This window comes from Tripterygium wilfordii, chromosome 9 (genome assembly GCF_013401445.1).
Source record: "Tripterygium wilfordii isolate XIE 37 chromosome 9, ASM1340144v1, whole genome shotgun sequence".
Classification (NCBI taxonomy): Eukaryota; Viridiplantae; Streptophyta; class Magnoliopsida; order Celastrales; family Celastraceae; genus Tripterygium; species Tripterygium wilfordii.
This window is the reverse complement of record NC_052240.1, coordinates 3,974,006-4,000,915: the sequence shown is the minus strand read 5'-3', so window position 1 is coordinate 4,000,915 and position 26,910 is coordinate 3,974,006. Positions and strand designations below refer to the sequence as shown.

The 26,910-nt window shown below is 36.6% G+C and overlaps 2 protein-coding genes across 2 annotated transcripts; both read left to right on the top strand.

Annotated features, from left to right (window-relative positions):
* Nucleotides 1-178: 178 nt before the first annotated feature.
* On the top strand, nt 179-8,167 carry LOC120004920 (protein ENHANCED DISEASE RESISTANCE 2-like). The gene is made up of 21 exons (XM_038854269.1): nt 179-635; nt 1,127-1,201; nt 1,323-1,376; nt 1,459-1,524; nt 1,604-1,665; nt 1,820-1,950; nt 2,031-2,077; nt 2,155-2,255; nt 3,475-3,570; nt 3,644-3,708; nt 3,817-3,888; nt 4,622-4,768; nt 4,876-5,195; nt 5,745-5,808; nt 5,931-6,106; nt 6,595-6,696; nt 6,841-6,891; nt 6,972-7,115; nt 7,221-7,316; nt 7,484-7,585; nt 7,702-8,167. The coding sequence occupies exons 1-21, from the start codon at nt 483-485 to the stop codon at nt 7,792-7,794; spliced, it is 2,217 nt and encodes a 738-aa protein (XP_038710197.1). The 5' UTR covers nt 179-482; the 3' UTR covers nt 7,795-8,167.
* Nucleotides 8,168-16,187: 8,020 nt separating this feature from the next.
* Nucleotides 16,188-19,276, top strand: LOC120005821 (GATA transcription factor 8-like). The gene is made up of 3 exons (XM_038855668.1): nt 16,188-16,456; nt 17,200-17,455; nt 18,103-19,276. Exons 2-3 carry the CDS (start codon nt 17,231-17,233, stop codon nt 18,862-18,864), a joined length of 987 nt encoding a protein of 328 aa, XP_038711596.1. The 5' UTR covers nt 16,188-16,456; nt 17,200-17,230; the 3' UTR covers nt 18,865-19,276.
* Nucleotides 19,277-26,910: the final 7,634 nt, after the last annotated feature.

The following is a 26,910-nucleotide window of genomic DNA, read 5'->3' as shown; positions in this document are numbered from 1 at the left end:
TTCAAAACCAATGGTCAAAACTTAAAATATAGTAACTTTCAAAACTACATGAAGATTGCCAAAGATAGTAAACTAAAATTGAAAAAGAAAATTTCTATTTTAGAGCTGAAGGATAAAGGGCGATATGGTGATTCTATTATTTAGGTTCGGTTATTCGAGTCGTTTAAAACTTTAAATACACCGAAGAAGAGAAACAGAACGTAGAGAGAAGAAATAGAAGGTGTTTTTGCCTTGGAAGATCCATAAAGGGCTGGCATTTCCTGCAACTTGATTCTCTGGTTCCCGTTATTGGGAATCAGAGGATTGTCTCTTATTCTCCTTTCTTTGTATTGTATTGTCCAAGTACCCACATTGGTTTCTTGTTGCAGAAACTACCTTTTTTGTTAACGAAAGGAACGAACTTTGGAAGAATTTTCATGGAGGATTAATGGTTTTTATAAGGTTGAAGAAAATCAAAATCTGGGTCTGTGTGATTATCTCAAATGGGTATCTCACAAACTGAAGGCAAAATGGAAGGGTGGTTGTATACCATTGGCTCCAATCGGTTTGGTTTGCAATTCTCGCGCAAACGCTACTTCATTCTTCATGAAAACAGCCTCAAAAGCTACAAAATGATACCCACTTCAGATAAAGAGGTGATTTTTCTATTGCGTTTCTTCATTGGGTTTTTTTTTTTTTAAAAAAAAAAACAAAATTTCGTTGAGCTTTGGCCTTTTTTAAAAGTTTATATTATGTTTCTCTGTTGGGTTCTGGTCTACCCATTTTGTTAGAATGAGATGCATACGTCTGGTTTGTGTTTTAATCCTTTCTGGAGCATTTAATTGGTGAAATGGCGTACAGGAGCATTTGGTTGTATGTGGTGTTTGAATGAATTTGAGTTGGTTTTTTTGTAATTCATTTTGTGATTGGAAGATAAGAGAAGGTTTTGGCACTTTTTATCTGAATGATCAATTCGAATGGCTTATATGGCCTCTGTAATTATCAAGTTTTAATTGTTTTCCCCTGGATTGTTATTCTGTCAGCTGTTTGAGAAGACATTATATTGGGATTGTGCTCTTTATTCGGTATCTTGTTTGTAACTAAAATAGTTGTTACAAAACTAATTGATAGGTTTTTCTTTTGTCAGGAGCCAGTCAGAAGTGCCATAATAGATTCCTCCATTCGTGTTGCTGATGATGGAAGAGAGAGCATTCACAGAAAAGTAATCCTTGTATTTCATGTTTCTTCAATGGCAGCGAAGAATAAATTTTTTGTAACCTATTAATACGGATTCATCTTTCCTTGGATATTTTGCGTTTTCTAAAATGGTTTGCAAATTGCAGGTGTTCTTCATTTTCACTCTTTATAATAATTTAAATCATCATGATCAGCTTAAGGTAAGGTGCAAAATTGGAGTGATTTGAGTATTTTGGCGTTACAGTTCATTGATATTTAATCATTGAGATCATGTTTTTGTAGCTGGGAGCAAGTAGTTCAGAAGAAGCAGCAAAATGGATTCGTTCCTTAAAGGATGTCGCAATAAAGGTTTTATGAACTTTTAACTCATAATCTCTAAGGAAATGGTTTTATCGTGATGAAAGACTCATGTTTCAGCGTTTTCTAGGAGTTCCCAAATTCAGCAAATAATTTGGTGGCTTGTTCTAAAAAGGGATGGACACCTCTAAGGTATACAAAGTTCTGCCAGGATAAAAAAAAGTTTCTTTTGTTGGTGTGACATCTTCAGTTTCCATGCATTTCTTCAATTTTTTCATGTACACAATTCTTGCCAGTATGTAGGAACTTTTTTCCTTGTTTTATCTACAGAATCTTGTTTTGGCAGATTGTCTTTCACAAAAGGAAGAGAACATACAAGATCTATTGACTGGACTAACCACTTATCCATACACACAGAGGCAATGACATCTGATGTCATTGCACCCTCGCCGTGGAAAATTTTTGGCTGTCAGAATGGTGAGCCTATTTGTCATCTGCTTTAAAAGAAATTCCAACCACAAATGCACAATTTCGTTAAATAATTGATGCTTATACAGGATTAAGGCTTTTCAAAGAATCAAAAGATTGGGATTCCCGTGAGAGGGTATGTTGATATATGGACTTATATAATTTATATTGTTCTGCTCGGTTTCATTTGGCTGAAAAATGTTAATTTCTCAGCATTGGGATGATAATCCGGCAATAATGGCAGTTGGTGCAGTAGATGGATCTTCAGAGGCCATTTTCCGGATTCTTATGTCTCTTGGTCCCTCAAGATCAGAGTAAGATTACTGGGTTCTGTCTTCCTAACCTGTGACTTTTGTTGTGCCGTTGAAGATGTGACAAAAAAACATATTTAATAAAGCTAATTGTGCAATAAGATTTTTTTTTCCTTCTCAATCATATACATGGTGCATATATTCGCCAATGCAAGATATTTGATTGGTTGTCAGAGTACTCTGCTTATGTTTCATCATTGTGCCAGAGATAGATCCATTAATGTGGGTGGTAAAGGAGCTGTGGTGCTCTATTCTAAATCCATAATGTTTCATTCGAGTTAATTAACATGCTTAAATTTCTTTAGTCGATGTGGTTCACAGTCTACCTGCAAGAATCTAATTACTTGCATCCATCATTGTTGGCTTCTTATAGTATTCCTGCCCATGATCGTGTTCACTCCCATGACACATTTTTCCCCAGTTTCTCTTGAAAAGTGAAGAAATCAAAATCCTAACCGGATGTGGGGGAATCCCACTGTTTCTTTAATTCACTCTTCTCCCATTCTTCCCCCAATCCATCAATTTACGTGCAAGTAGAAATGCTGAGTTCATGTAAGATTTAAGACATTTCTATATCAGCAAAAGAAATATGAGTAAAAAGAGAACCATGTTCATAATACTCAAGGGTAATGTGGCCTAACCTTGTGCTATCTACAAATTAATTAAAATCTAATAATTGATGTACTTAATTTGGCTTTACCTTTTAGAATAGATGCTTCATCATTTATTATATTTGGCCACCGCTGTCTCTAGATGTCCAAGTAATCATGGACAGCGTTGTACTGACTGGAGAATATTTACCTACCAATTTATGCCCAAATATTTTTACTACATTAAGTATGAAGTTGATTTTCATTGTATACCTTTATGTTGTCTTTAGTCTTCTGTCCTGGTTCCATCGTCAAAGATGTTAGCTCATGGTAGTTCAAAAATATTCCACTGATTAGCATGCTGAAGGACCAAAATATCCAGTAATCATGAATCCACACCCCTTCTTATACCTTATTTACCCTTTTTGGGCAGTTTTGCAGACAGCAAGTCGGAGAACATAGTTCTTACCTTGAGTGCAGACTATAGATCCAATACTATTAAGCAAATTTTGGCTGCAAGACTGTTTTAGTCTTTTAGAACATAAATACATTCAAACTAACTCCTATCACAAAGTTTTTTTTGCATGTGGACTGTTGCGGTTTCAGAGTTTGAACTACCACGTGTCTTGCAGGTGGGACTTCTGTTTTTACCGAGGCAACGTGGTTGACCACCTTGATGGTCATACAGATATCATTCGGAAAGAGTTATACAGTGATTGGCTACCTTGGTCAGAGTCTGAACCTCGTTATAGATAATTCTACTGAACCACATATATATTTATTAGTAGTAACATTTTGCAGGGGGATGAAGAGGAGGGATCTACTGCTGCGGCGCTATTGGAGAAGAGAAGATGATGGCACATATGGTATTGTTGAAGGACAAAAACTGAAAAAACTTAATTCTTAAGTTAACATATGAAGTTGTTGTACCCTCTTTTTTCTGCCCTAACTGTCTTGGTCTGGACTTGTCACAGTAATTCTATACCACTCTGTGTATCACAAGAAGTGTCTACCGCAGAAGGGCTATGTTCGTGCTTGGCTTAAAAGTAATGTATGCTTTGAATTTTAGAAATTTCAGATAGTTCTTTCACTTCTTATTGTCACAAACTTAACCAAGTTTATGACATAATAATATGAGAAATAATATCATTTTACCTTTGTGTTCTTTTGTGTGGTGAATCGTCATGAATATTTGCCACTAAAGTCTTGCATAGGGCATGAAATTATTTATTGTTTTTCTCCTTCATTACAAATATTGGACCGGAATGTGAATTATGTTATTTTAGGTTCTCCTTGTTAATAAGTTATTAAATTATTATGAGAGTGTTCATTTCAAAAACAACGTTTTGGATTAATTTTGCATCTTATTTTTCTTTCATCTTATCTGAGATTTTCTCGTGCACTAGTTTTGATTGTTCTGTTGACTTAATGCTCTCAATGTAATGGTTTTATTCTTCAGACCTCTTGCCTCATGTGGTAAAAATTATATTTTCTACAATACTTTCAAAGCTAAAATTTTATGCTTGATAGACTCGCTCATAATTTAAACCAGTATGATGTCATGAGATGCTTAAAATCTTGGATTGCAAAAATTCTCAATGTTATTGAGAAACGAATTTGATCCTAAGCTCGTCTTTTTAATCCAGTTCTGATGCAATGCCCGCTCCATTTTTCCTAAATTTAATTTTTTTCGTATTCATCAAAACCCGTGGTTCAAGCTCTGAAAATGCATTCTTGGTTTAATCTGGTTTCTATGATGTTGCTTTGGTGAACATGCAGGTGGAGGATATGTAGTTACTCCTGTGAACCAAGGGAAACAGTCACTCGTAAAACACATGCTTTCTATTGATTGGAAGTTCTGGAAATCATATTTGCGTTCGTCTTCTGCAAGATCCATAACCATTCGTATGCTTGAGAGAGTTGCTGGTACCTCTCTAAGGATTAAGAGCTGCGCCTTTTGTTCCTTGCATCTTTTTTTTCTTTATTGTCAGTGTTTCATGAAATGATCACAGCTCTATATATGCATTCTGCAGCATTAAGGGAGCTATTCCGAGCACGAACTGGAAATTTTTCCTCAGAAATTTTATCTAGAGAAGTGGGGAGAGCCACGGAGTTGCTTCAAAGTGACAACACAGATGCTAAGAATGAAGTTCAAGAATCAGAAAAGAACGAGAAAATCGGAGAGAATGCAGCTTTACTGGATGATGGGCTAGAGAAAATCACATCTGGGCGTACGAGTTTGATGGGCCTGAATGATGCCTGTGATGAATTCTTTGATGTTCCTGAAGCAACGGATTATGACCACTATGAAAATGGGTGGTCTTGTGCAACTAGCCCTGATCTACATTCTCAGGTACTCTATGCTCCCCAGGGTTGAACTCCTTATTTACAGGCAGTAGTTTAAAAAAACTTTGGAAACCTACATGGGAACCTGTACTGGTTACTTGAATTGATTTAAAAAATTTAATGTCGTGAGCCTTGTGGCCATTGAAAATGAAAGTTCTGTTGGACAAAGAACGGTAATTGTGAGTGCTATGATCATTTGCTAATACTTCTACTGGTAAGAAGCTTGGCTTCATCGGTACATCGTGATTACCATCATGTTCTTTGAGATAGTCTTGTCTGCATAGACTTGTTATGGCAATAGTTGCCATTATGTCCAAATATCATCTACCTTTCTCCATCTAAATGGAGATATAATAATTCCATAAAATTCTGCAAAGTCCTTTTTGCGTCAATGAAAATGCATTTTTAAGTAGCTTGTGTGTTCAAATGATATGAAAGAGAAAGACCATATGAATTGACTTTCATTACTGGACTTCTGAAAATATTAACTGATGTCATGATTAACCAGTGTAACACTTTGCTTTTCTGACATTCTTTATGACATTGAGTTGAACAGAGTAGCCACCAGTCAAGACTGCCATCTGCTGCTGGTCTCGTGAAAAAGTTGCATGACCTTGCTGGTTAGTCCTGTTATGGTAGTCAAACTCCTTTACATAATTGATATTTCAAAGTATGTGATTGATAGTTTTAATTTCAGATCTTTTTATGATTCAGAAATGGCTCAAAACTTGTTATGATGCAGTTCAGAAGAAGGGTTACATGGATCTACAAGAGGTGGCTAGGGAAGACGGCTTCTCCTGCCCCTATGGAGCTACCCTCCAAAAGGACTCGAGCTGTAGTTTGCCTTGCTCTTGGGCTGCTGCTGATCCTTCCACTTTTTTAATACGAGGAGAAAATTATTTAAAAGACCATCAGAAGGTAATTCGTTGGCTCCATTTAGTTTTGCCAAGCATGTGAAATACAAGCAGATTAATTAAGCTGTTGCGCCTTTATCTTCTTCCTTTTTTTTGCACGGATACCAAGATAGTTTTGTCAATTTTTTATAGATTTTTGCATACCTTTATGATGTTGATCTGTTAATATAAATTTGGAAAGATGTCTAATAGAATCTAGAGGGAAGGGCAATATGATTAGAATGATTTCGAGATATTCTTGCCTTGGATAGAGTATTAATATGGAAGAAGACAGTTTGTGTGTTGCAGGACTAGTCAGAATACCAGAGATAAGGGTTTCCTTGCATTTTTTTTTATTTTGTTTACAGCAGACATTTTCTTATAGCAGGGTTTCTCTTTACTTCTCCTTACTGATTTTCAAAATATCCGGTTCACACTTTTCAATTATGCAAATGACGATGCTGATGTGCTGCTTTTCTGACTTCTGTTCTTCATGATTGCACTTTTTTCTAGACGAAGGCAAAAGGCACCTTGATGCAAATGGTAGGTGCAGATTGGTTAAGATCTGACAAGAGAGAAGATGATCTTGGCAGCCGCCCTGATAGTATTGTCCAGGTTTGATCCACCCTGAGTCCCTCATTAGTTTGCAAAAAAATAACCATTCATGGTCTCCCTTATCTGAAGACTATCACATAAAAAGCATGGTCATATGATTGAAAGGAAGTCCTCTTCAACTATCATGTTATTGTTTTCTTGCAGAAATATGCAGCAAGAGGTGGACCAGAATTTTTCTTCATTGTTAATATACAGGTTTGTCTTATATGTTCCGCCTTCATTTTTATGATCAAAATCAACGAATGTCTTACTTATCGCGCACTACCTTGAACCAGGTTCCTGGCACAACCACGTATACATTGGCATTATATTACATGATGAAAACTCCCCTAGAAGAAAATCCTTTGCTCTACAAATTTGTAAATGGGGATGATGCCTACAGGAATTCAAGATTTAAGCTCATACCATACATTTCCAAGGTAAAAAAAAAAGAAGCAGCAGCAGCTGAATTCAGTACCACAAGAATGACTAGTCATTGATTTAGGTATGGTAGATGTGTCATGAACTTTTGATTATTTTCTCAGGGATCATGGATAGTCAAGCAGAGCGTAGGGAAAAAAGCGTGTTTGGTTGGTCAAGCGCTAGAAGCAATTTATTTTCGCGGGAAGAACTACTTGGAGGTAACATTACCATAATTTTATTGTGTGCAGACTGCAGATCAATGGCAGTTAGAAATGTTAAAATCTTGGTCATTCTTCTTCTATAGTTGATGACATAATATCAGTTTGAACCAGTATGGTAAGAATCAGAATGATATGCTAACCTTTTGAACATGTCGAAATTTCAGCTTGAAATTGATGTTGGGTCTTCGACGGTGGCTAGGGGGGTAGTCAATCTTGTTCTTGGATACTTGAACAACTTGGTCATAGAAATGGCATTTTTGATACAGGTAAGCCACACATCCCTCTTAATACACCTCCACATACACACATGTATACATGCAGTACAAAAAATAATTTAGCTATATAAATTCATCGATTACATTGGACAAATAAAAAATTGCAGGGTAATACTCAGGAAGAGCTCCCCGAAACCCTGCTTGGGACATGTCGAATCAATTATTTGGATGCATCGAAATCCGCCCTAGTAGTACCATGATCATTGCTAAAGGGATTCATATGCTCGACTACGAGGCTGGTTGCGGGAAATGCAGCATGAGGAACTAAATCTTGTATAGCTTCCTTTCTTCTTTCTGCTGCATCTTGATTCTCTGGTGGGGTGATTCAATGTGCATAGTGTTTATTCTGTAATTATCACTTGTTATTCTTTCCTTCTTTGTTTATGATGAAAAATCATGGGCCAAAGGCCCATGTAAACACCGGGTTCGTCATCAGTAAGAGTATCTTGTGGAGGTGTTGGTGTGAAGTCACTGTTTGTGTAGTAATTGATATTATACAGTTCTCTTAAATTTTTGCTTGTAATACTAATTATTTAATTAGTCAATGAATGCAAGAAGAAAATTTCTTGTCAACAAAGCTATTTAAGGACTTCCTTGACCCTCTGACAATGGGCAGGTGTCAGCTCCCATACATGGTCTTACGACTTTGCGGAGACCTGTGTTTTTGGTAAATAGTCGCCCAGGCCTGGTCATTACGACCCTCTTTGTGAGGAGGCACCCCTTCTCCCGAAGTTACTGGGCTATCTTGCCGAGTTCCTTAGAGAGAGTTGTCTCACGCCCCTAAGTATTCTCTACCTACCCACCTATGTCGGTTACCCTTTGTTGAAGGTCGTTCGAGCTTTTCTTGGGAGTATGGCATGGGTTACTTCAACGCCGTAGCACCTGGTACTCGAACATTGGCTCGTGGCATTTTCTCTACCCCTTCTTATCCTGAAAAAGTAGGGACACCTAAGGAGGATTTTCATGTAAGCCAAGGCTCTAACACGTCCCTAATGGGTCTGGCCCTTAGCCTATTTTTTGGACCGCCCCATTGGTGCGCTGATAATGGGCCAATGCATGGGCCTAGGTGAAATACCAGATTGTTGTTTTCCTTACAAGTAGGCTTGGGCTGTAAACCAACTATGTCAAGGCCCAATACAAATAGAGGCAAAAAAAAAAAATTTGTCTAGGAAATTTTTAGAAAAATGAACTAAAAACTACACAACATAATTCAATTGTATTTTCTTCTCACTTTTAATTATCTTTAAAATTAAATTTATGATGTTTTCAATTTTTTTTTAAAAAAAAGTGAATTAATATGGAATACAAGAAAAGGGAGCCCACTAATTGAAAATGACAAAATTGAATAGCATGAACTACCAAGTCTTAATTGAATAAAAAAAATCTAAGAAAACAAAACAAATAATAAGTACAGTCACTACAGTGCACCCAACTGGACGATAAATTCAAAATTCAAATTATCTGGAAATAGGAAAAAAAATTCAAATAATAAATCCATTATTGAATTCGTAGGGCATGCACAGTGCTTGTTATTCATTTGATACAGACATTGCTTCTCCCTTCCCTTCTGTTAATGCCTCAAAGAGGCGTCGGTTGTCATAAATTTCAAAGGCCAATTACATTTTTGCCCTCCCAAGACCCCAGCATCCGAAGGGCAAGATTGCCATTTCGGTAGACATACATACCAAATTAAAAGAATTTGGGACATCGTCCCCACGTGGCACATGGTTACAATCTAAAGATTTTTTTTTCTTTTATAATCTTTGTGTTTGTTTGTTTGTTTTCATCAACTTTCAAATGATTTTGTGTGTTTATTCATTCTTAATCATCATGTTTAAGTACAAATCTCACATGCAAACATCGCTTTCATTTTGTTGTCCCTGACTCCCTGTTCCCGGCGCCTATAACGGTAATCACCACCATAAAATATACATAATAATACATCTAATTTAATTTTCCAAGTCACCGTCATCGATCGTGCATATTATTTTCCCAATATAATATTGTCTAACCACGTGGCACCATCACATGGTGCTACCTGTTCTTCCCCTGCAGTCCAGCACATCATTAGCAGTAAAGCATTGTCGTTAGATTTAAAAAATAATAATAATTTCAGTCTCACCAAATTACCATTACCTCTATATTTAATAAATAATCAATACGTAAGCTACATCACATTGTCTGAAACACACAAGAACTTTCGTGTTCAGTTTCATACAATATTTATATGAGTACAATTCGAACAATACTGGATGCCATGGACAGATTTTTTTCTGGTAGTAATAAATGTCAACCGTCTAAAAATACAGGGAAGCAACAGAAAACCGTTAAAGGTACGGAGTTCATAAAAAAAAAAAAAAAAAAAAGGCACCGACGCGTTAAATTCCTTCATGCATTGGTGTTTGTGTATTGGGACCTTCGGTAGCCGGTTACATTTTTTGGAACTGGTCATTGTCCCCCTCTCGTACCCGGTAATTCCGTCGGTGCCCTATAAGCGTCGGCACCGACACGCAATATATGGTATCGGTAAATAACGCCTTTAATTTAGTTCTTTTTTTTAGCCACGAAAAATCTTGTAAAAGTCGGTGTGTTCTCTCCATATCATATATGTATTGGGGTTTCAGGAATTAAGGGGCTCCGTTTTGTTTTTGCATATTATTTAATTGATTGTGATTGAAGGGCATGTAGGGCTTATGTGTTGCCATCACTCATACAATTTATACATGAGTGTAAGGTATGGAGCCCCTACAACTTATAGATGATATGTAGTATTCTTGGTACGTTAGTCTTGTGTTGATGTAGTGTATTAGAACTAAAAGGGTAATATCAATTCATAAGTGGGGGATGATAATTTATGGGTGGTTGGGATTGATAAAAAGTAGTTAATTTATCGTTAAACTATTGACCTCAGACATACCACATCAACATGGATATCAGGGATTCAGGGGTACAGGACTATTTCTTTAACCTCCAAGAACTCGACCTGTTAAAATATGTATATCTCGATCGTAATTGTGTGTATTAAACGCAGCTTTAGAATCTATAAAGCTTTAATCAACTTCTTCCGCGCGTCGGCGTGTGTATACCATTGTTGTTGTTTGGTTGTTCCTGCACGTACATCTTCGGGTGTGAAAACGGCATCGTATGTAATTGATTAGTTCAAATAATTTGAGCACAAAATAATGGACTAGTATCTTTGGATTGTACTACCTAGTCAATACACACGACAATGTCCTACAAAGAGTCCTCTCATATTACAATTTGTCTCAAAGCCATCTCTGTACGTCAATGTTCATCGATTCCTGCCCCACATTTGCAATTGATCTTAAACATCAAGTGGCCAAAAACTTTCACAAACAAAGAACAGATAAATGTCCGCCTGCCAATGTGTCAAAATTTGATACGTCCACGTGGTAAGTTTGTTCGCCTTGTACACAGTGACACTGTGATGAGAATCTCATATTGAAAGATGGTGGATTTAGAGTCTAGATTATAAGGGAGGACAAATCTCTTATTATCAACCTGAGTTTTCAATAGAGAGTTACGCACAAACTTGTAATGCTAGACTTATGAAGGATATTCATCATTGATGCTTTCATTGAGAGTGCACGCGTCTGCGTGTTGGAAAAGAGAAAAAGACGTAAAAAAGAAAGAAAAAAGTCATTCAAGTAACTGGGAAAGACCTGATCTACTAGATTGGTAAGGCTATGTGATCATTGCTCACGGGTCTGAGGCAGAGGATTGATGAAAATCTCACATCGAAAGATGGTGGAAGCTTATAAGGGAGGACAAATCTCTTATTGTTAACCTGAGTTTTCTCAGAGTTAGGCTCAAACTTATGATGCTAGACTTGAGTCTCCATCCGTGAAACGGATATTCATCACACTGCCACAGCTGGAGCCTAGCAGGTTTGATTGGGAGCGTGGTGGGTCCACGCAGTAACACGGTCAAATCTGTATCCTCCGCCAAGTTTGGTCAACATGTGGACCGACTCTCTTGATGGGTCCCACAAACAACATGGCCCTTACTTGATCGCACGTACGTTGCATGTGCCTTCAGCCTTCCCCTTGCCACTGCCACGTCAGCCTCATTCCAACTAACAATAAATTTACTATTATACCCATACCTTAATCATATATATATATAGAGAAAAAGAAAAGTGAAGGGCCATTTCGTCATAATAGAGTAAGAAGGTTACACGGTCGAGTTCGCTTATCAACCCTGATATGGTAACGTGACAACCAATTACAATGTAAACAAATTTCAAAACTCCACAATTGCAAGCGTGGTCTTGTGATATGAGACAAATCAGCAGCAAAATAAGGTTATAAAGGTCACATATGTTCGAGGGTCAAAATCAAGACCATGTCGGGGGGAGTTGATTTTGCCATTAATTAAAAGCTATGGTGACTTTATTTTTATTTAAATTTTTGTGGTGCTTATAATAGCGACATGTTACTTCCCAATATTATTAATTCCTTATTGCAATTTTTAAGTCAATACATGGTGACCTAGCTATAGTTAGGGCACAAGCCCATGTGCCATCACCCTATAAGATCTATTTTTTTTGTACTTGTTAGAAATTCCCTTACCGACACGCATTGTTAATCGACTGTTAGCAATTTTGTGAATTATTTCCAGTATGGAGAATCAAATAAAATTATCAAATGAATGGAGAATAAGAAGAACAATAAGATGTGAGACAGATTTTTTGCCCAATTTACTTGACATATTGTCCACGTTCTCTGTTCAAGACTTGTGTGAATTTGTCTTTCAAAAAGCGCATCAAGTGTTTAATCTTTGGCCAAACTAGAAGTTTGACCTAAAATTAAAGGTTTTTTTTTATAACTTTTTCAAATTGTATCAAATTTGTGAGTATCTTTGAAGGAAAGAAACTGAATCTTCATCATATTTTTTATATATATAAATAATGCTTAAAAAATTAAGTGGAATATACATCAATTGTTCATGGTGCATAGCTAGGGTAAGCGCAGGGTTGGACCCATGCATAGTTGAGTTGGGTCAGTTGACCCCAGTCAAAAAATTTATATTAATGTTATAACAAAGTATACTTATATTTTATAAAAACTCACATTTTATCCCCACTGAAGTTTAAAATTCAACCGTTATCCCTAATAAGTATAAATTTGATCCTATTCATGCTAAACCTTGAGTCAGTCCAGGCGTCCCTAGGTAAGTGGGGCAATTTAAATACTAGGGAATTCACGTAGCACCAAATATAATAAAATGTTTAAAATTAAGGACTCTATGGTATAGTAGTGGATCTCATTGCCCTTGCACAAATTAAAGTGCGTAGTTTAATTTCTTTAGCAACTTAAATGAAAGAGCTACTCCTTTTTAAATATTCATTTATCTGGTAGTATTTTTTGGATGCAAGAAACCAAGTCTAGGTTCCCCATTGTTTTCAAGTCCATGTAATGTTCATTTGTTTGTCATCATGGCAATATATGAACCAATATGAGTGGTGCTTGGAGCCTAACCATTTACATGTCATTGGGTTGTACCAAAAAAGTAAGTCAAAGGGTGCACTCAAAGCATGGCCATAGCCAAGGGGCAACACTAGGCTATAGTCCGCCTAATTCTTTTTAAAATATATATTTAGTTTTTTATCGTATAAAAAACTATACTTAACCTAATAGTAAGAAACAATGCATAACAATAATAACTTTGATATTATCCATTCCATTATTGTTAATATTAAATAACAATACTCATTTTTTTTGTTTTAAAAAATTAGATTGCATTTGAAACATGGCTTCTAGTTATATAGTTATATATAGTTATATGTACTCAAAAAAAAAAAGTTATATATTTATATATTATCTCATATTGTACATGTTATTTAATTAATTTTTACCAATTTTAATATGTATTTATGTTAATTTTTTGGATTAATTATTTATAATACCAAACATCAAGATAAATATTTATCGATAATATTATTTGAATGAATTGTATTGTATCAAAATCGTCTCGATTTTTTTTTCAAAGACATCACCTTTGAACTCCCGTTAAATTATTTCGTACAAATCAAAATACTATTATCTTAATCTTAGTCCGCCTCATTATGGCTCGGCCCTTGAATCCAAGTAGTTAGCAAAAAGAGAATTGGGTGTATCAAAGAAATAAACCCTTTTTCAGTGTTGAATTTTGTGACGGAGAGTATTTTGGAAGGTATTGGATACAAAGAGTACAACTCAAGTTAGTTAAAAAGATAGTGAGTGTGTAAGTGCGGCTTATCATTATATTTCAGTCCCCAACCAAACATATACATATATATATATTGTTTCTGTTTTGCAGTCACTTTAATTAACCTTTCTCTATTTTAAAACTAAAGCCACTAAGACCTTTTTAAAAATTAGTGTTAGTGCATTTTATTTGTTTGGCCTTGTCCTAACACTTTTTAGCACACTTGTTCCCCACTTTGATAAATTCACAAACTGGACACAAATTATCTGTTCAAACTTAATAGCTTGACTCGTTAATGAACGAGCTTAGTGTGAAGTATATGATTATAAGGCTCGCAACCTTACTAAGTTGCTTTGGAATCTGAAAAAGAGTTTTTATAATTTGCACTCTTATTGTCGGATTCACAAGTTCGTAAGAAAATCTGATTACTGATTGGCATACCCTTCATTTGTCTACATATGCAAATACAAGCGATTATGGTGCAAAATTTGTAATTTTTTAATTTAGAAAAATATTAATTTCACTCGGAACTCGAAAGTATGGGATATACCCTCGAGCTTTAGGGGTGCCCAGCTCCTGTTGTAGTCCAGTTTTGAACCTAATTTTTTTTAAAATAATAAATGCGTAATATTCAGTCTAACGAACCCACTTGAAAGAATTTTACAAACATGAGTATGATACTACACAACTTGATATTTTTAAGTTTATTTGTTTCGGTGAAGGGTTGGATATCCGATTTAATCGGTGGGTATTGTCGGTATTTGAAAAATTGGTACTAATGCGGTCTTCGTACTTCATTCTGCCCCTATATTTTAATTTATCCAGTAATTTTAGAACCTACAGAAGGGCAAAATAGGAAAGTCGGAGTATCCAAAAAAGATGTATATACATGTGAAAGCCTATTCTTTTTCCTCTCTTTAATTTTCTTTTTCTTCTCTTTTGGGAAACAGCTGTATAATCAAGTTGATATTTGCGTTGAAACAACAGGCATGTAGGGGATGGCCCACATAATTTCAACCGTGTAGACCCCACACCAAAGCTGGATTTTTCTTTCTTTCTTTCTTTCGGTATTAGTGTGTTCTTTTTTCTGGGTGCGCATACCTAAAACCTAAGAATCAGAAACCTTAACCAATCAGATTTACAACAACTGTGGTAATTAAGTTTGATCTTGTCTTGTCCAGATGTAAATATCAAAAAGAAATAATAAAAAATAAAGATTAATTTGTAGGGACCACATAACCTAGGTCATTGTTAAGTTGATTTGATCATTCAATATTAATATGACATGATAATACCAAAATACGGCTCATCTTAGATATTGATGGATGTCTATATCTAAAAAAATTTATATTGGGGAACACCTTGATCACCCGAGGTGATCCTTGTGGGTAGATAGGTAAATCATCCCATCATAAATGGAATGTTTATTTTCAACTCCTACGATCATAGAGGAGCAGTTACAATCGTAAAAGAACAATTACAACTATAAATGAGAGGTTACATTAGAATCATATATAAATAAGAGGGATATTCACTTAGATAAATCTCTCTCATATTTTTCACTTTTTACTATTGACTAAAGGTAAAGCTAGCTCTCAATGCCGAGCAATTTCCTTAACCGTTCTTACTACCAAATTGACTTGATCGTTGGAATGTCTCTCTGAGAAAAATCTTAAGCACTCTATAATTCACGTTTACTACATGTGCAGAGAATAATAGCAGCCCAACAGTTCCTGATCCCATCAATTGAGATTTGAGATGATAAGAGACCGGAGCAACATTTATTTCTAACTAGTCCGATCCTGCTTGACACATTAGGCTTACGAATTTTAGTTTTGTTATACAGTACAAAGTTTCTCTTATGGGTTTATTGTGATAGGTCATAGGTTTATATCCTATTGTCATAGGTTTATATCCATCATTGGTTACACGGCTTCTACTTCTAACATTATCGAAAGTTGTACGAATTTAAGAATAGAAGCCGCAGCCCCTAATATTTCTTCTAGAAGTGGTAAACACGTAAATTATGGGAAAACTTTTATAAAAATCAGAATTGACTTCCTACAAATTAGAGAAAACAAAGTACCCGGTGAAATAGAAACACCGCCCAATCCTGCTTGAGTAGAAGATACGTGCAGTCACAGCGCGTGAAAAAAGCCTCTCTGACTTGAGTTTTGGCACTTGTAAAGGATAAAAATCAGATAAAAGGTAAAAATCAGAAATGGTAAATATCGGTAACAGCGGCGGTCAAAATCTGACAACCACTGTTACTGTAAATGTAGACGATCTTTATCTGTTTTCAAATTTTTGAGAAACCAGTAGCGCTAGGTTTTTAAACTTACAATCCGTGAAGAGGAAAATAAAAAAAATTAAAAAGAAAAGGGAAAAGAAAAGGCGGGGGAGTGCGGTGGGGCGATGAGTGTGGGACCCAGGTAATGAGGTGGGGAGAGGAGACTTCAACATCAAGAGAGAGAAGTAAATTAATTACAGCTAGCAATGGAGGTGGAGGCTCACCTACCCATCACTCCCTCCCTTTTTTAGCCTTCACTTCTCTCTTCTCTCCACTTTCAAAACTCCCCTCTCTCTATCTCTTCTCCGTCACTGCCTCTGCTTCTCACTCTCTGTTCCCGGTACCTGCTGTGTCACTAGAAGGTACTCAATTGGAGACTCTTGATTTTGTGCCTTACTTGTTTGTGTTTCTTGTTGGACAGTATTGAATTCTAGCGCAATTGTCTTGAGATGTTGGAGTCTCGAATGTCGTCGGCATTTTGAACTCTTATTTATTGTTTGGTTGCCGAGAAACTGGAGCAAAATTTTGACAGCAGTACTGCTTCATTGTCTTGGTAATTTTGAAAAGTATGGAAGAACTCGGCCTTATGTTGAGAGTTCTGTTATACTTTCTCACAAAAGAGTCTTTGAATTTTATTCAAATTTTCCTTTACTTCGTTTTTACGGAAACAATCATGGCATGAATTAATTTAGGTTTTTCCTGGAAGCTTCAATTCTGTCAAGTTTGAATTCACAAGGTTCGCTTCACCTTCTTTCCGAATAAAATTCTCTGCTGATGATGAAATCCAAAGACTTAATAGGACCTCCTTTTTCTAAAGTGCGCCAGCTGTTAATGATAGTCGCCCATTTTTGACTATAATTTTCACGCTTTGCGCGTAAAAACTGAGAAAAATCTGTGAGTTTGAAACCGGTTTGGATTCTCTCGAGGCGGATAATTTGAAACTTCCATTTTTAAATTTCGTGACGTGTATATGCGCTCAATGCTAAAATACACCACACGGTTCCTCTGCACCCCCACTATAAAATCTACCCAGTATTAACTGTTCTCCTTTATAAAACCACTCGAATTAACACATTTCCGTTTCGTCTTTCTGTCACTTTCTCAGGAAAATTAACAGTCCGAAAAGAAAAGAAAACATGATTGGATCGAGCTTTGTAGATGAGATAGACTGCGGCAGTTTCTTTGACCACATCGACGACCTCCTCGACTTCCCTACGGAGGACGGCGAGTGCGGGCTGCCTCCTGCGGACTCAAATTCATTCCCAAACTTCTGGTCGCCTCAGTCAGAGTCGCTTCCTGGTTCCGACTCGGTGTTCTCTAACAACCGCAGCTCCGACCTCTCCGCAGAGCTCTCTGTACCGGTGAGTTTAGTTCTGGTACTTTTTGGATAAACGTTGATGACGTCATAATTAAGGTGCCAGGCTGGCAGCCGCGTTAATGGGTAATTATGATAGATACCTGTTACGTTTGAAAAAATCACCATAATAAGGGTGTTTTGGTCAATTTATTCATAGGGGTATTTTTTGGTAAATTGCGGATGCCGGCGATGATGTGGTATGCACCGAAGCACCAGCTGTGAAAATGAAAGAAGAAATAAAATTAATGGGATTCCGTTATGGATGTCACGTGGTCTGCCATGTGGTTGATTAAAAGTGTTATCACGTGAACAGTGCATAAGTTTTTTTTAAAAATAAATAAATAAATATTGAGTAGAAGTTGTCTTCGTATTGAAGTGTTGCATTTGAGTTCTGAATTCAGTAAATCAGGCTTTGTCCCATTTAGGATTTTACATATTTCAGTTGAATTTAACTGCAATGATTGATTGCATTATTGGGTACTGAATTTGTAATATGGGTATCCTTCTTGGTTATCTATTATGGAGTTGTGGGTTTTCCATGATTGAATTAGGAGAATAAGATAAAGCAGGTCAGAACATGAATTGAAAATGGTATAATCTGTGGAATTTTACTGGGATTCTGATTTAGTTTTATGTAATTATGAATTGCAGTATGAGGACATTGTGCAACTGGAATGGCTTTCAAACTTTGTTGAGGATTCCTTCTCTGGAGGAAGCCTCACCATGAGCAAAGAGGAGTCATCGTTTGCCAATAAGGACTCATCCCATCAACAATTCCAGACCTCCAGCCCAGTCTCTGTCCTTGAAAGCAGCAACTCCTGCTCAGGAGAAAAGACCACGCCACGCAGCCCTGAAACTGTTGTTAATGGAAAATGTGGACGTGCTCGTAGCAAGCGTCCTCGCCCTGCAACCTTCAATCCCCGCCCAGCGATGCAACTCATATCACCTACTTCCTCAACTGAGCCTAAGGCACTCTCAGATTCTGAGAATTTTGCTGAGTCTCGACTTTTGATTAAGATACCAAAGCATGCTCTCTCCGGCGAACATAAGAAGAAAAAGAAAACGAAATTGTCCCTCCCTGCTGCTCCTACTGAGGCGAACCAGAACCCACCATCCCAAGCAGTTAGGAAGTGCCTGCATTGTGAGATAACCAAGACTCCACAATGGAGGGCAGGGCCCTTGGGGCCAAAGACCCTTTGCAATGCTTGTGGTGTTCGGTATAAGTCTGGCAGGCTCTTCCCTGAATATCGTCCTGCAGCAAGTCCAACATTTGTTCCGTCCTTGCATTCCAATTCCCATAGGAAGGTTCTCGAGATGAGAACCAAGGGTGACAATTTTGATGTTGCTGGGACTATATCAAAGATAGAAAGCGTGCCTGAGTTGATTCCCAATAATGCATTGGATTATATGTGAGGTGGGACGCAGAGAACACAGTGTTTCAATTCGAATTGGAATCTCGTAGCTGACTCTCGATCCTCTTCTCTCTCGCGTTTAATTAATCACTGTTATTTAATTCCTTTGTTCATTGGGTTTTGTACAGGAAAGGAATGGTGGGATTAGGAGCTATAGATGACAGTATTTTTAGTTAAGTTGAAAAGGGTTGTAGTGAGAGAACTGGAAATTTAAGGTTAGTGCAGTTTTAGGTTTTGTAATGACTAGGTCTTTAAGTTTTATTAGGCGTTGGAGTCTGTTGTATTCTTTTTGCATTCTTTTTCCTTTTTAGTTCCCCTGTAAGGGAATTCTTTTTGCAGTCTCATTTGTTAGTAGAAATCCTGAAACGAGTAATGAAATTAAGGTCTATGATTCATTAACATTCTTTTCTTGGCAGTGTGGTTTCCTTGGATATTTCATTTACATTTTCCATCTGCACATAAACCTACTTCTGTTAAAGGAGCCTGGTTAACTAAAAGAAGCCTTGATTCTTCAAACGGTTATTTGTGAACAATGCTGGAGTCACTAATGACATATTCTGAACTGAGAGAACTATGAATATCAGTTGGTGCAAAACCCAATTGGCTTTTAGATTTTGGACATTGAAGGTGGTGTCCAAAAGTGGGTTAGTTATCTCCCCAAGAGGTATCATGATTAGTTGTTGACTGCATGACACTCTTTTCATGTTTCTTTTGCATGAATCCACCAGCAGGGTTAGATAGGGGAGTGGTGGTGAAGCTTAAGCTGAAAACTTACTTGCTTTTGGTTAATAAATCTTAATCATGCAGTAGGTTGGGCAAAGGGATGGCAATGAGTCTCAATCCCACCCAACACTACCAAATGAAAGATGATCTTCAACTTAATCATTATCAATAATTCGATCGTACGCAAGCCATGAAACATGGTCATCACAATTCACATCACTTATTTATTGCATACACTTACTTTCACCTTTTTAAAGTTGATTGGACACCTAATTATGGGTTTGGTGTTGTGATATATTTTTTTTTGTAACGACATGTTTTAAATTAGGATCCCAATACAAATCACTCTAGAATATATGAGTCATTTCAAGCCAACTGATCCATCCCGATTGGTAATGAGTTTTATAGCCCAGATTGATTTTCATTTTGACTACCCTACACCAACAAACCTAAACGATGTCATGTTGCCTTTACAAAAGCACAAAACATGTAGGGGTCATCATTAGGCCCACGGGCTAGGCCCGAGCCGATCTCAGCCCCAGCCCGGGGGTCAAAGCCCTACCCGGCTCAAAATTAGACCAGGCCTCGGCTCCATTTCTTGGGCCGTGCCCGGCCTGAAGCCAGACTAGACAACATACACTATATATATATATAGTGCACTGTCTGCATATACATAATACATAATACATATACATATATATAATACATTTTCCTGAAAAAAAATACATATATAAATATTATATAGTCAAAAAGTCGGGTCCGGCCCTACAAAAAGGCTCGAGCCTTAAGGGCCAGGCTGGGTCGGGCCTCATATTTCTGGGTTGGCCCGACCCGATGCCAAGCCCTAATAACATGCCTACTTGGGGTATTAGTGGGGAAGTATCAAAATGAGGTTGATTTGCATTGATATCACCTCATCGCAATGAGTTCGAAGTTGAAATTGTGGGGAGTTGTTTCCACTCATGATGCAACATGGTTGTTCGCATTTTTGACGTCAAAACACGAAGATTATTTTTTTCCCAATTTTGATCTCAATCAATTTTATTATTCTATTTATATTTTTACAAAAATGAATTCATCAAAATTTAATTGATGTGAATGTAAAACGTTCAATTTTATCCTCACCTCGTCACAGGAGGTCGAAACACAACACACTTCTAAACGAACCCATTATATAAAATGTCGGTAAAAGCCACACATGAGTAGGGAATAAATCACAGATTCACCTGCTCCCTGCCACCATATTCATATTGGATTCATAGTATTGTACGTAGGGCACAAAAGCAAAGTGTAAACTCTCCTGCTTCAACATGTACTAAGGCAAGTAATTTAATGAGCCCACAAGGAAAATATCACAACACAATTTATCAGCTAACTTGCTGGAGATGTCTGGCAAAGATCACATATATAACCTATGGGCTGGACTTAATTTGAAGAGCATGTGGGCTTTTAATTGGGCTACAGTAGTCATTTGGGCTTCAAATTATTTCAGCCACAACGATATTCAACAACATAATATGCGCACACAGAACTAGTTAACGTGAAAGAGGGTAAAGAGGAGACATTATTCCCTTACACAGCATGGAGCTGTTGTCGTCTAAAGTTCCAAACCCTCAAAAATTAAAGAAAGAAGAAAGAAAATAGAGGGAGAGAGAACTGGACTGGAGAAGGGATAAGATGGTAGATGGATCTTCCTTTCCCTTAATGGGCTTAAACCCTATTTCTACAAAGGACAATGAATCTAAACTGCAGTTTTGGGCCTATTGGAGCTTAATTTGTTTCGGCTTGGCCTATTGAACTTGAATGGACTCATTTGTCAACAAAGTCGATCGAGAAAATTTGTTTTAAGGGCCAAACGTGGGCTTTGTCGAGTACCATATGGGGCTTGATTTTCGAACGTTGGAGCAGCTTGAATAATGGTGAGCTTTATTTACACCACAGTTTTTATCAATCACACTCCGATATATCTACACCTGATAGAAATTGAAAAATAACTAACCACACTCCAAATAATCAAAAACTAACACATTTATTAAATGCACCCCAATGACAAAAAAAACATAACAAACAATGATCTCTCTTTTTTTGGTAAAAAAAAGATGTACAATACACGAGAGCATATCTCAAGAAAGTCCGAAAAAGAATTTTCAAATGAAAAGATAAAACTTCCACAACAAGTAGCTCAAGTTAACTAAGAAGCTATAAGTTGTATCCTAGAGAAATAGAGGAACTGCACCAAAACATATCCAAAATCTGAACCAAGATAACCCCAAAATCTGCGTATCATCATCATCCCTGATAGAGAAGTTGAAGTCGTCGATTTATTGTTTCCAAGAGAATCCACACGAGCTTTTTGAGAACGTTGATGACAGACGAAGGAGTTGGGAGGATTCTGGAGATCAATAAATGAATACCAGAGATAAATTGTAAGTTAGGTTTGGAGTGGGGTGTATTGACCGACACCAAAGTGTGTGTGTGTACTTACCCCAAGTGTAGGGTATCGTCAAGTAATAAACCGGTGAGTCCGGTATCGATCCACGAGGAAGCAATGCAAATTTGAAGTGAATGATATGCAAATGACTAACTAACACTAATAAACACAATGAATATCAAATAAAAGCAAGTAAATGAAATGGGCCGAATGACTCGGTAGCATAAGCGATTTTGTAATCAAAGTAAGCACAAATTGGATTTAAAACAATTAATTAAAAACCTAGTCTCTAGTCCGTCCCGGTGGCTACTCGGTTCTCATACTCAAGGTATCATTGCAAACACACACAACCATACACAATGCATTGTGTGATACTATCAATCATGCATATGCAAAGAGAATTGGGATATAAGACTTCAATTCATACATGTAGGCCATCGGGTCTCTTAATCTACGATGAACGCAAAGGGATAAGCACCTAATATTATGTATTAATGTTCCCCCTTGGGGCTCGGCTTGGCTAACACCCTAGTTTCACACTCAAAGATCAATTAACCATAACTCTCCCATGCACATTCCTAAATTAACCCAAAACCCCATCATTAATACACATAATTAATAGCTATGCAATGAAAAACTCAATTAATTAAGGAAATCATGCAATGGGTTTAACAATTCTCAATCGAACACATTAGATGCAATCCCTAGACTAGACAATCCAAGAATACAATCAAATATGTCATTCTCATGTATCCAATCACACAACTATCATGAAATTAAAAGAGAAAAATCGAAGCTACGATTCTTTGAACATACCTTGAGTAATCGAAACCTTGCACCCACCTTTCGGGACTAGAAACTAGAAAGGGAACTTAGCCACTCATTATAATGAGAATAAACATCAATTTTAAAGATGAAAACCAATGTTTACAATCAAGATCACAAGAACTAAGTAAAACCCTAGAGAGAGAAAGAGGGAGAAAAACAATGGAGGCAAGAAGTTGGAGGAGATGAATTATTCAATCCATGAGGAAGAAGCCCCAATCTTAGGGTTTTCCCCTCTTTTTACAATAGAAAATAACTAACTACCCTTATAAAATCGTTCCCCATTGGTTACATACATGATTTACCCCAAATGCCCTTGAAATTTGGGTGCAGAAAATTACAGATCCGCGGTAGGTGTCCGAACGGCTTCGGAAGGTGTCCGGACACCTGGGCTTCATTAAGTCTTCGTTATAGACTCTGTCTCATTTTTCAAAGGAAGTGTCCGGACAGTAAGTGTCCGGACACCTTGAGAGGTGTCCCGACGCCTCACAACAAAAAGTGCCCAAAAAGTGTTCCAACTTGCCCGAACAAGGTCCGATTCCTACAAAACCAAGGGGAAACATTTGTAAGTGTAAAACTAAGCTAAAATGCAATCAAATACATTAGCTAAGTGCTAGAACATACTAATTAAATGACATTGGAACCTCAAAATTGAAGTCGTCGATTTATTGTTTCCAAGAGAATCCACACGAGCTTTTTGAGAACGTTGATGACAGACGAAATAGTTGGGAGGATTCTGGAGATCAATAAATGAATACCAGAGATAAATTGTAAGTTAGGTTTGGAGTGGGGTGTATTAAACCTATATTTTGAAAAACATATGGTCAAAGGTAAATTGACCAGAGTTGGGGTGTAATTGATAAAAAATGTGGTGTAAATAAAACTCACCTTGAATAATTGCGGATTAATCCTCTCTTAAACTAAAAACAATTGATAACGAAAATAGTATCATTTATAAAATTCATTCACCCTTGTCAATGTTGGGAATTAGTTTTAAAAAACCTTTTCTTCTATATCCTTACTTAGGGACTAAAATAGGACTAGCTATAAATAACAATATTTCAATACATGTGATTTATATAAATAGGGGTGTAAACAAGCTGAGAATTAGGGTGTGTGTTTGGTTCTTAAGTTTTTAACGAGTTCCAAAATTATTGTTCAAGCGTGACTCGTTTAATTCCTTGAATGTTCGAGTTCAACTTGAGCTCGTTCGACTAAACAGGCACGAGTTATGTTCATGAACGATCCAAATTCAAATCATGCAACTCAATTTTTCAAAATAAATATTAACTACAAGGAATATGTATATCTTTAAAAAGGAGTTCTCATATTCTGTTTGATCAAACTTATACCTACGAACAATATAATAAATATTTATATAAACATATAAACAAAACGAGCTTTTAACGAGTCAAACTTGACGAACTCGGATCTGTTTACACCCCTGTTTATAAAACTACGCACTCTTTTGTTGGTGCTCACATGCCAAGTTGCAGAAATGTAGAGTATACATATTTGCAAAACCCGCCGCCCACGCCCCATCGGAGCGGCACTTGAGCAGCCTCTGCCTGCCAGCCAAACACGTTTATCATTCCAATTTTGACGTAACCAATTTCCAAAAAGAAATAAAAATAAATTGGTAATGTTATTGATGAGACTACTCAAATGGGGCTAGTCAATACGACGGTTCGGTTGGATTAGTACATGGTTGGAGACAATAGTGATGATATTCTTGATATTTTGATGGCCTTCCTCTACTACAAGACCCCATCCCATCAATTTAAGTCTTCCCCCTCATCATCTGTATTTGGACATACCCAACCCAACTACAGTAACACTACACCAACTCATCTACTAACACTAGTCCTTGATGTAATCATACTTTCTCTACGTATAAAATCAAATATACCATTCATTACTTCTGCAGTTATCAACTTTCTTAACAAACCACCCCCACCCACAGTATTCCCACTAACTCATAATACATACACATATATATATACACACAAACATATGTATGTATATATATAGGTGGTCCAATAAGAAATAGAAGAACTTCAACGTACGTAAAAATATACAGTAACAGCAGCGTTTACTACAGAACTGGGGGGAATTGGCACCATAGCTAGGCCTAGTCCTACTACAAGAAACGACAGAGATTCTTCTATAGGGCCCACTACTTTGCGGGTCCCAATTTCCATAAACCACAAAACCGTGTCGGACAGTCCCGATCAAAATGAATTTTATTTATTTATTTTGTTATTTTAAACATCACATCAGATCAACGGTCCAATCGCTGCCAGCACGAAAAATGCTTACACGTACGACAATGGAGTTTGTCGCGTTGCTGTAGCTGTCACTTTTGCGTGGCCGGATTATTCTCTTCTTCTTTCAAAATAAAAATAAAAATAATCTTTGACTAGAGCCACACCCCGCGCTAGAAAGTAGATCCGGCGGTGCAGTTAACGACTCAGTTACTAGGGTGAGTCTCTGTGAGTGACTCGCTTGTCATGGAGCAATTTACAGAAACTTGCATTCGGTTCGATAAGTTCAAAGACCCCAAGAGTGTTAAAATTAATGTTAATGTTGTTCTCACTAGTAAATTATAGGTTCTGTAATTTTCATTCTTAGTAATCATCAATAATAGTTAATGTACTCACATGCAGTACGTCTCGTAAATTCTAATATATATATATTTTTTCTTTTGAAACGGAAAGGGGATTTAAATCCTGCATTAATCTTACACTCCAAAATTTATTGCTCTTGTTAGAAATTACAATCCAAACATATTAACGATATTGTTCGTTCTGGGCCATGCACCTGTACGAATTTGTTTTTCACAGGGTGTCGCCATTGGTACTTAGGTATGTCGAACTGATGTAGGATTTTTTTAGTCTTTACAAATATTCTTGTAAATTGATGTCAATATTGAGCGATGGAGTCTCATTTTCTTTCACTAATATTAGACCATATTTAATTAGTTAAATTATTCGAAGTTGATTGGTTTCTTACTTTCTTGAAGAATCCAATAGTGAGAGAATATTGGAAAGTATTTCCATTTTCGTATGACATTATCAAAAAATCAAAACTCCATATATTATGCTTTGTGTGAGTTGGCAACCAAATTTAATTGGATGGTCATGACATGAATTTTCATAGAAAATGATTTGACACGCTTTCAATTTTCCTATTTGGAGAGGCAAAATAATAATTAAAAAACAGTTGTAATTAATTGATTAGAAATAGACATAACAAAATTTGTCTTGTACAATTCAATTTGGTGTCCAATATAATTGAAGGCCCACACCCACACCCACATGAAGAAATACAACCAAAAGACATTCAACTTTTAATGTAGGTTTTGGCAAGAAAGTTTCTTGTAGTGAGCCAATTACAATTACAATTGCAATTACATGTGGTTTTTGGGAGCCAATTTTGATGTGAATGAGAGGTCATCATCTTCAATTATAATTAGAATTCAATTATTAATTGAAGGAGGGAGAAGGGTGGTGAAGGTGTAAAGTTTGTCGGACAAATTTGTGTGAGAAAAAAATTGGGTGTCATTCTCAAAGTTTGTTCCTTGGTCCAACTGTTTCTGTCTGATTCATTCATGTCCATTTGTAGCCAATATGTCTGGTTAGGGCGTCTCTTTCAACTGGCCTGGAGGGTCTCTACGTGCACAACCCATGTCTTAAAAAATGGGTTCCAAGTCGATTCTGAGTTCGACAATATCACATATTTACGAAATATTTACATGTATGGATCCTAATCCGGATTGAATTTCAAACATACTTAATTGTAGGGGTGTCTACAACAGATCCGCAATCAAGAAACCAATCCGTAACCTTGGTTATTCGATTTTCGGATATGATTTTTTGGTTATGGTTTCGAATATGGATATGGTTATAATCGAAAAATATTAATATATATTATATATTATATAAATATATAATAGATTATATTACATATATATAAATAAAAGTTACATATTGGGTTATGAGACTATGGGAGGCCAAGTAGTATTTGTTAAACTCTTATTATCTATTTATAACAAATTATAAATTTTGA

Coding starts and splice junctions, on each gene's coding strand:
- LOC120004920 (XM_038854269.1), top strand. CDS start 483: ATGGGTATCTCACAAACTGAAGGCAAAATGGAAGGGTGGTTGTATACC. Junction 2,078..2,154: donor ATTGGGATTCCCGTGAGAGG/GTATGTTGATAT, acceptor TTAATTTCTCAG/CATTGGGATGATAATCCGGC. Junction 7,116..7,220: donor TCATACCATACATTTCCAAG/GTAAAAAAAAAA, acceptor TTATTTTCTCAG/GGATCATGGATAGTCAAGCA.
- LOC120005821 (XM_038855668.1), top strand. CDS start 17,231: ATGATTGGATCGAGCTTTGTAGATGAGATAGACTGCGGCAGTTTCTTT. Junction 17,456..18,102: donor CCGCAGAGCTCTCTGTACCG/GTGAGTTTAGTT, acceptor TATGAATTGCAG/TATGAGGACATTGTGCAACT.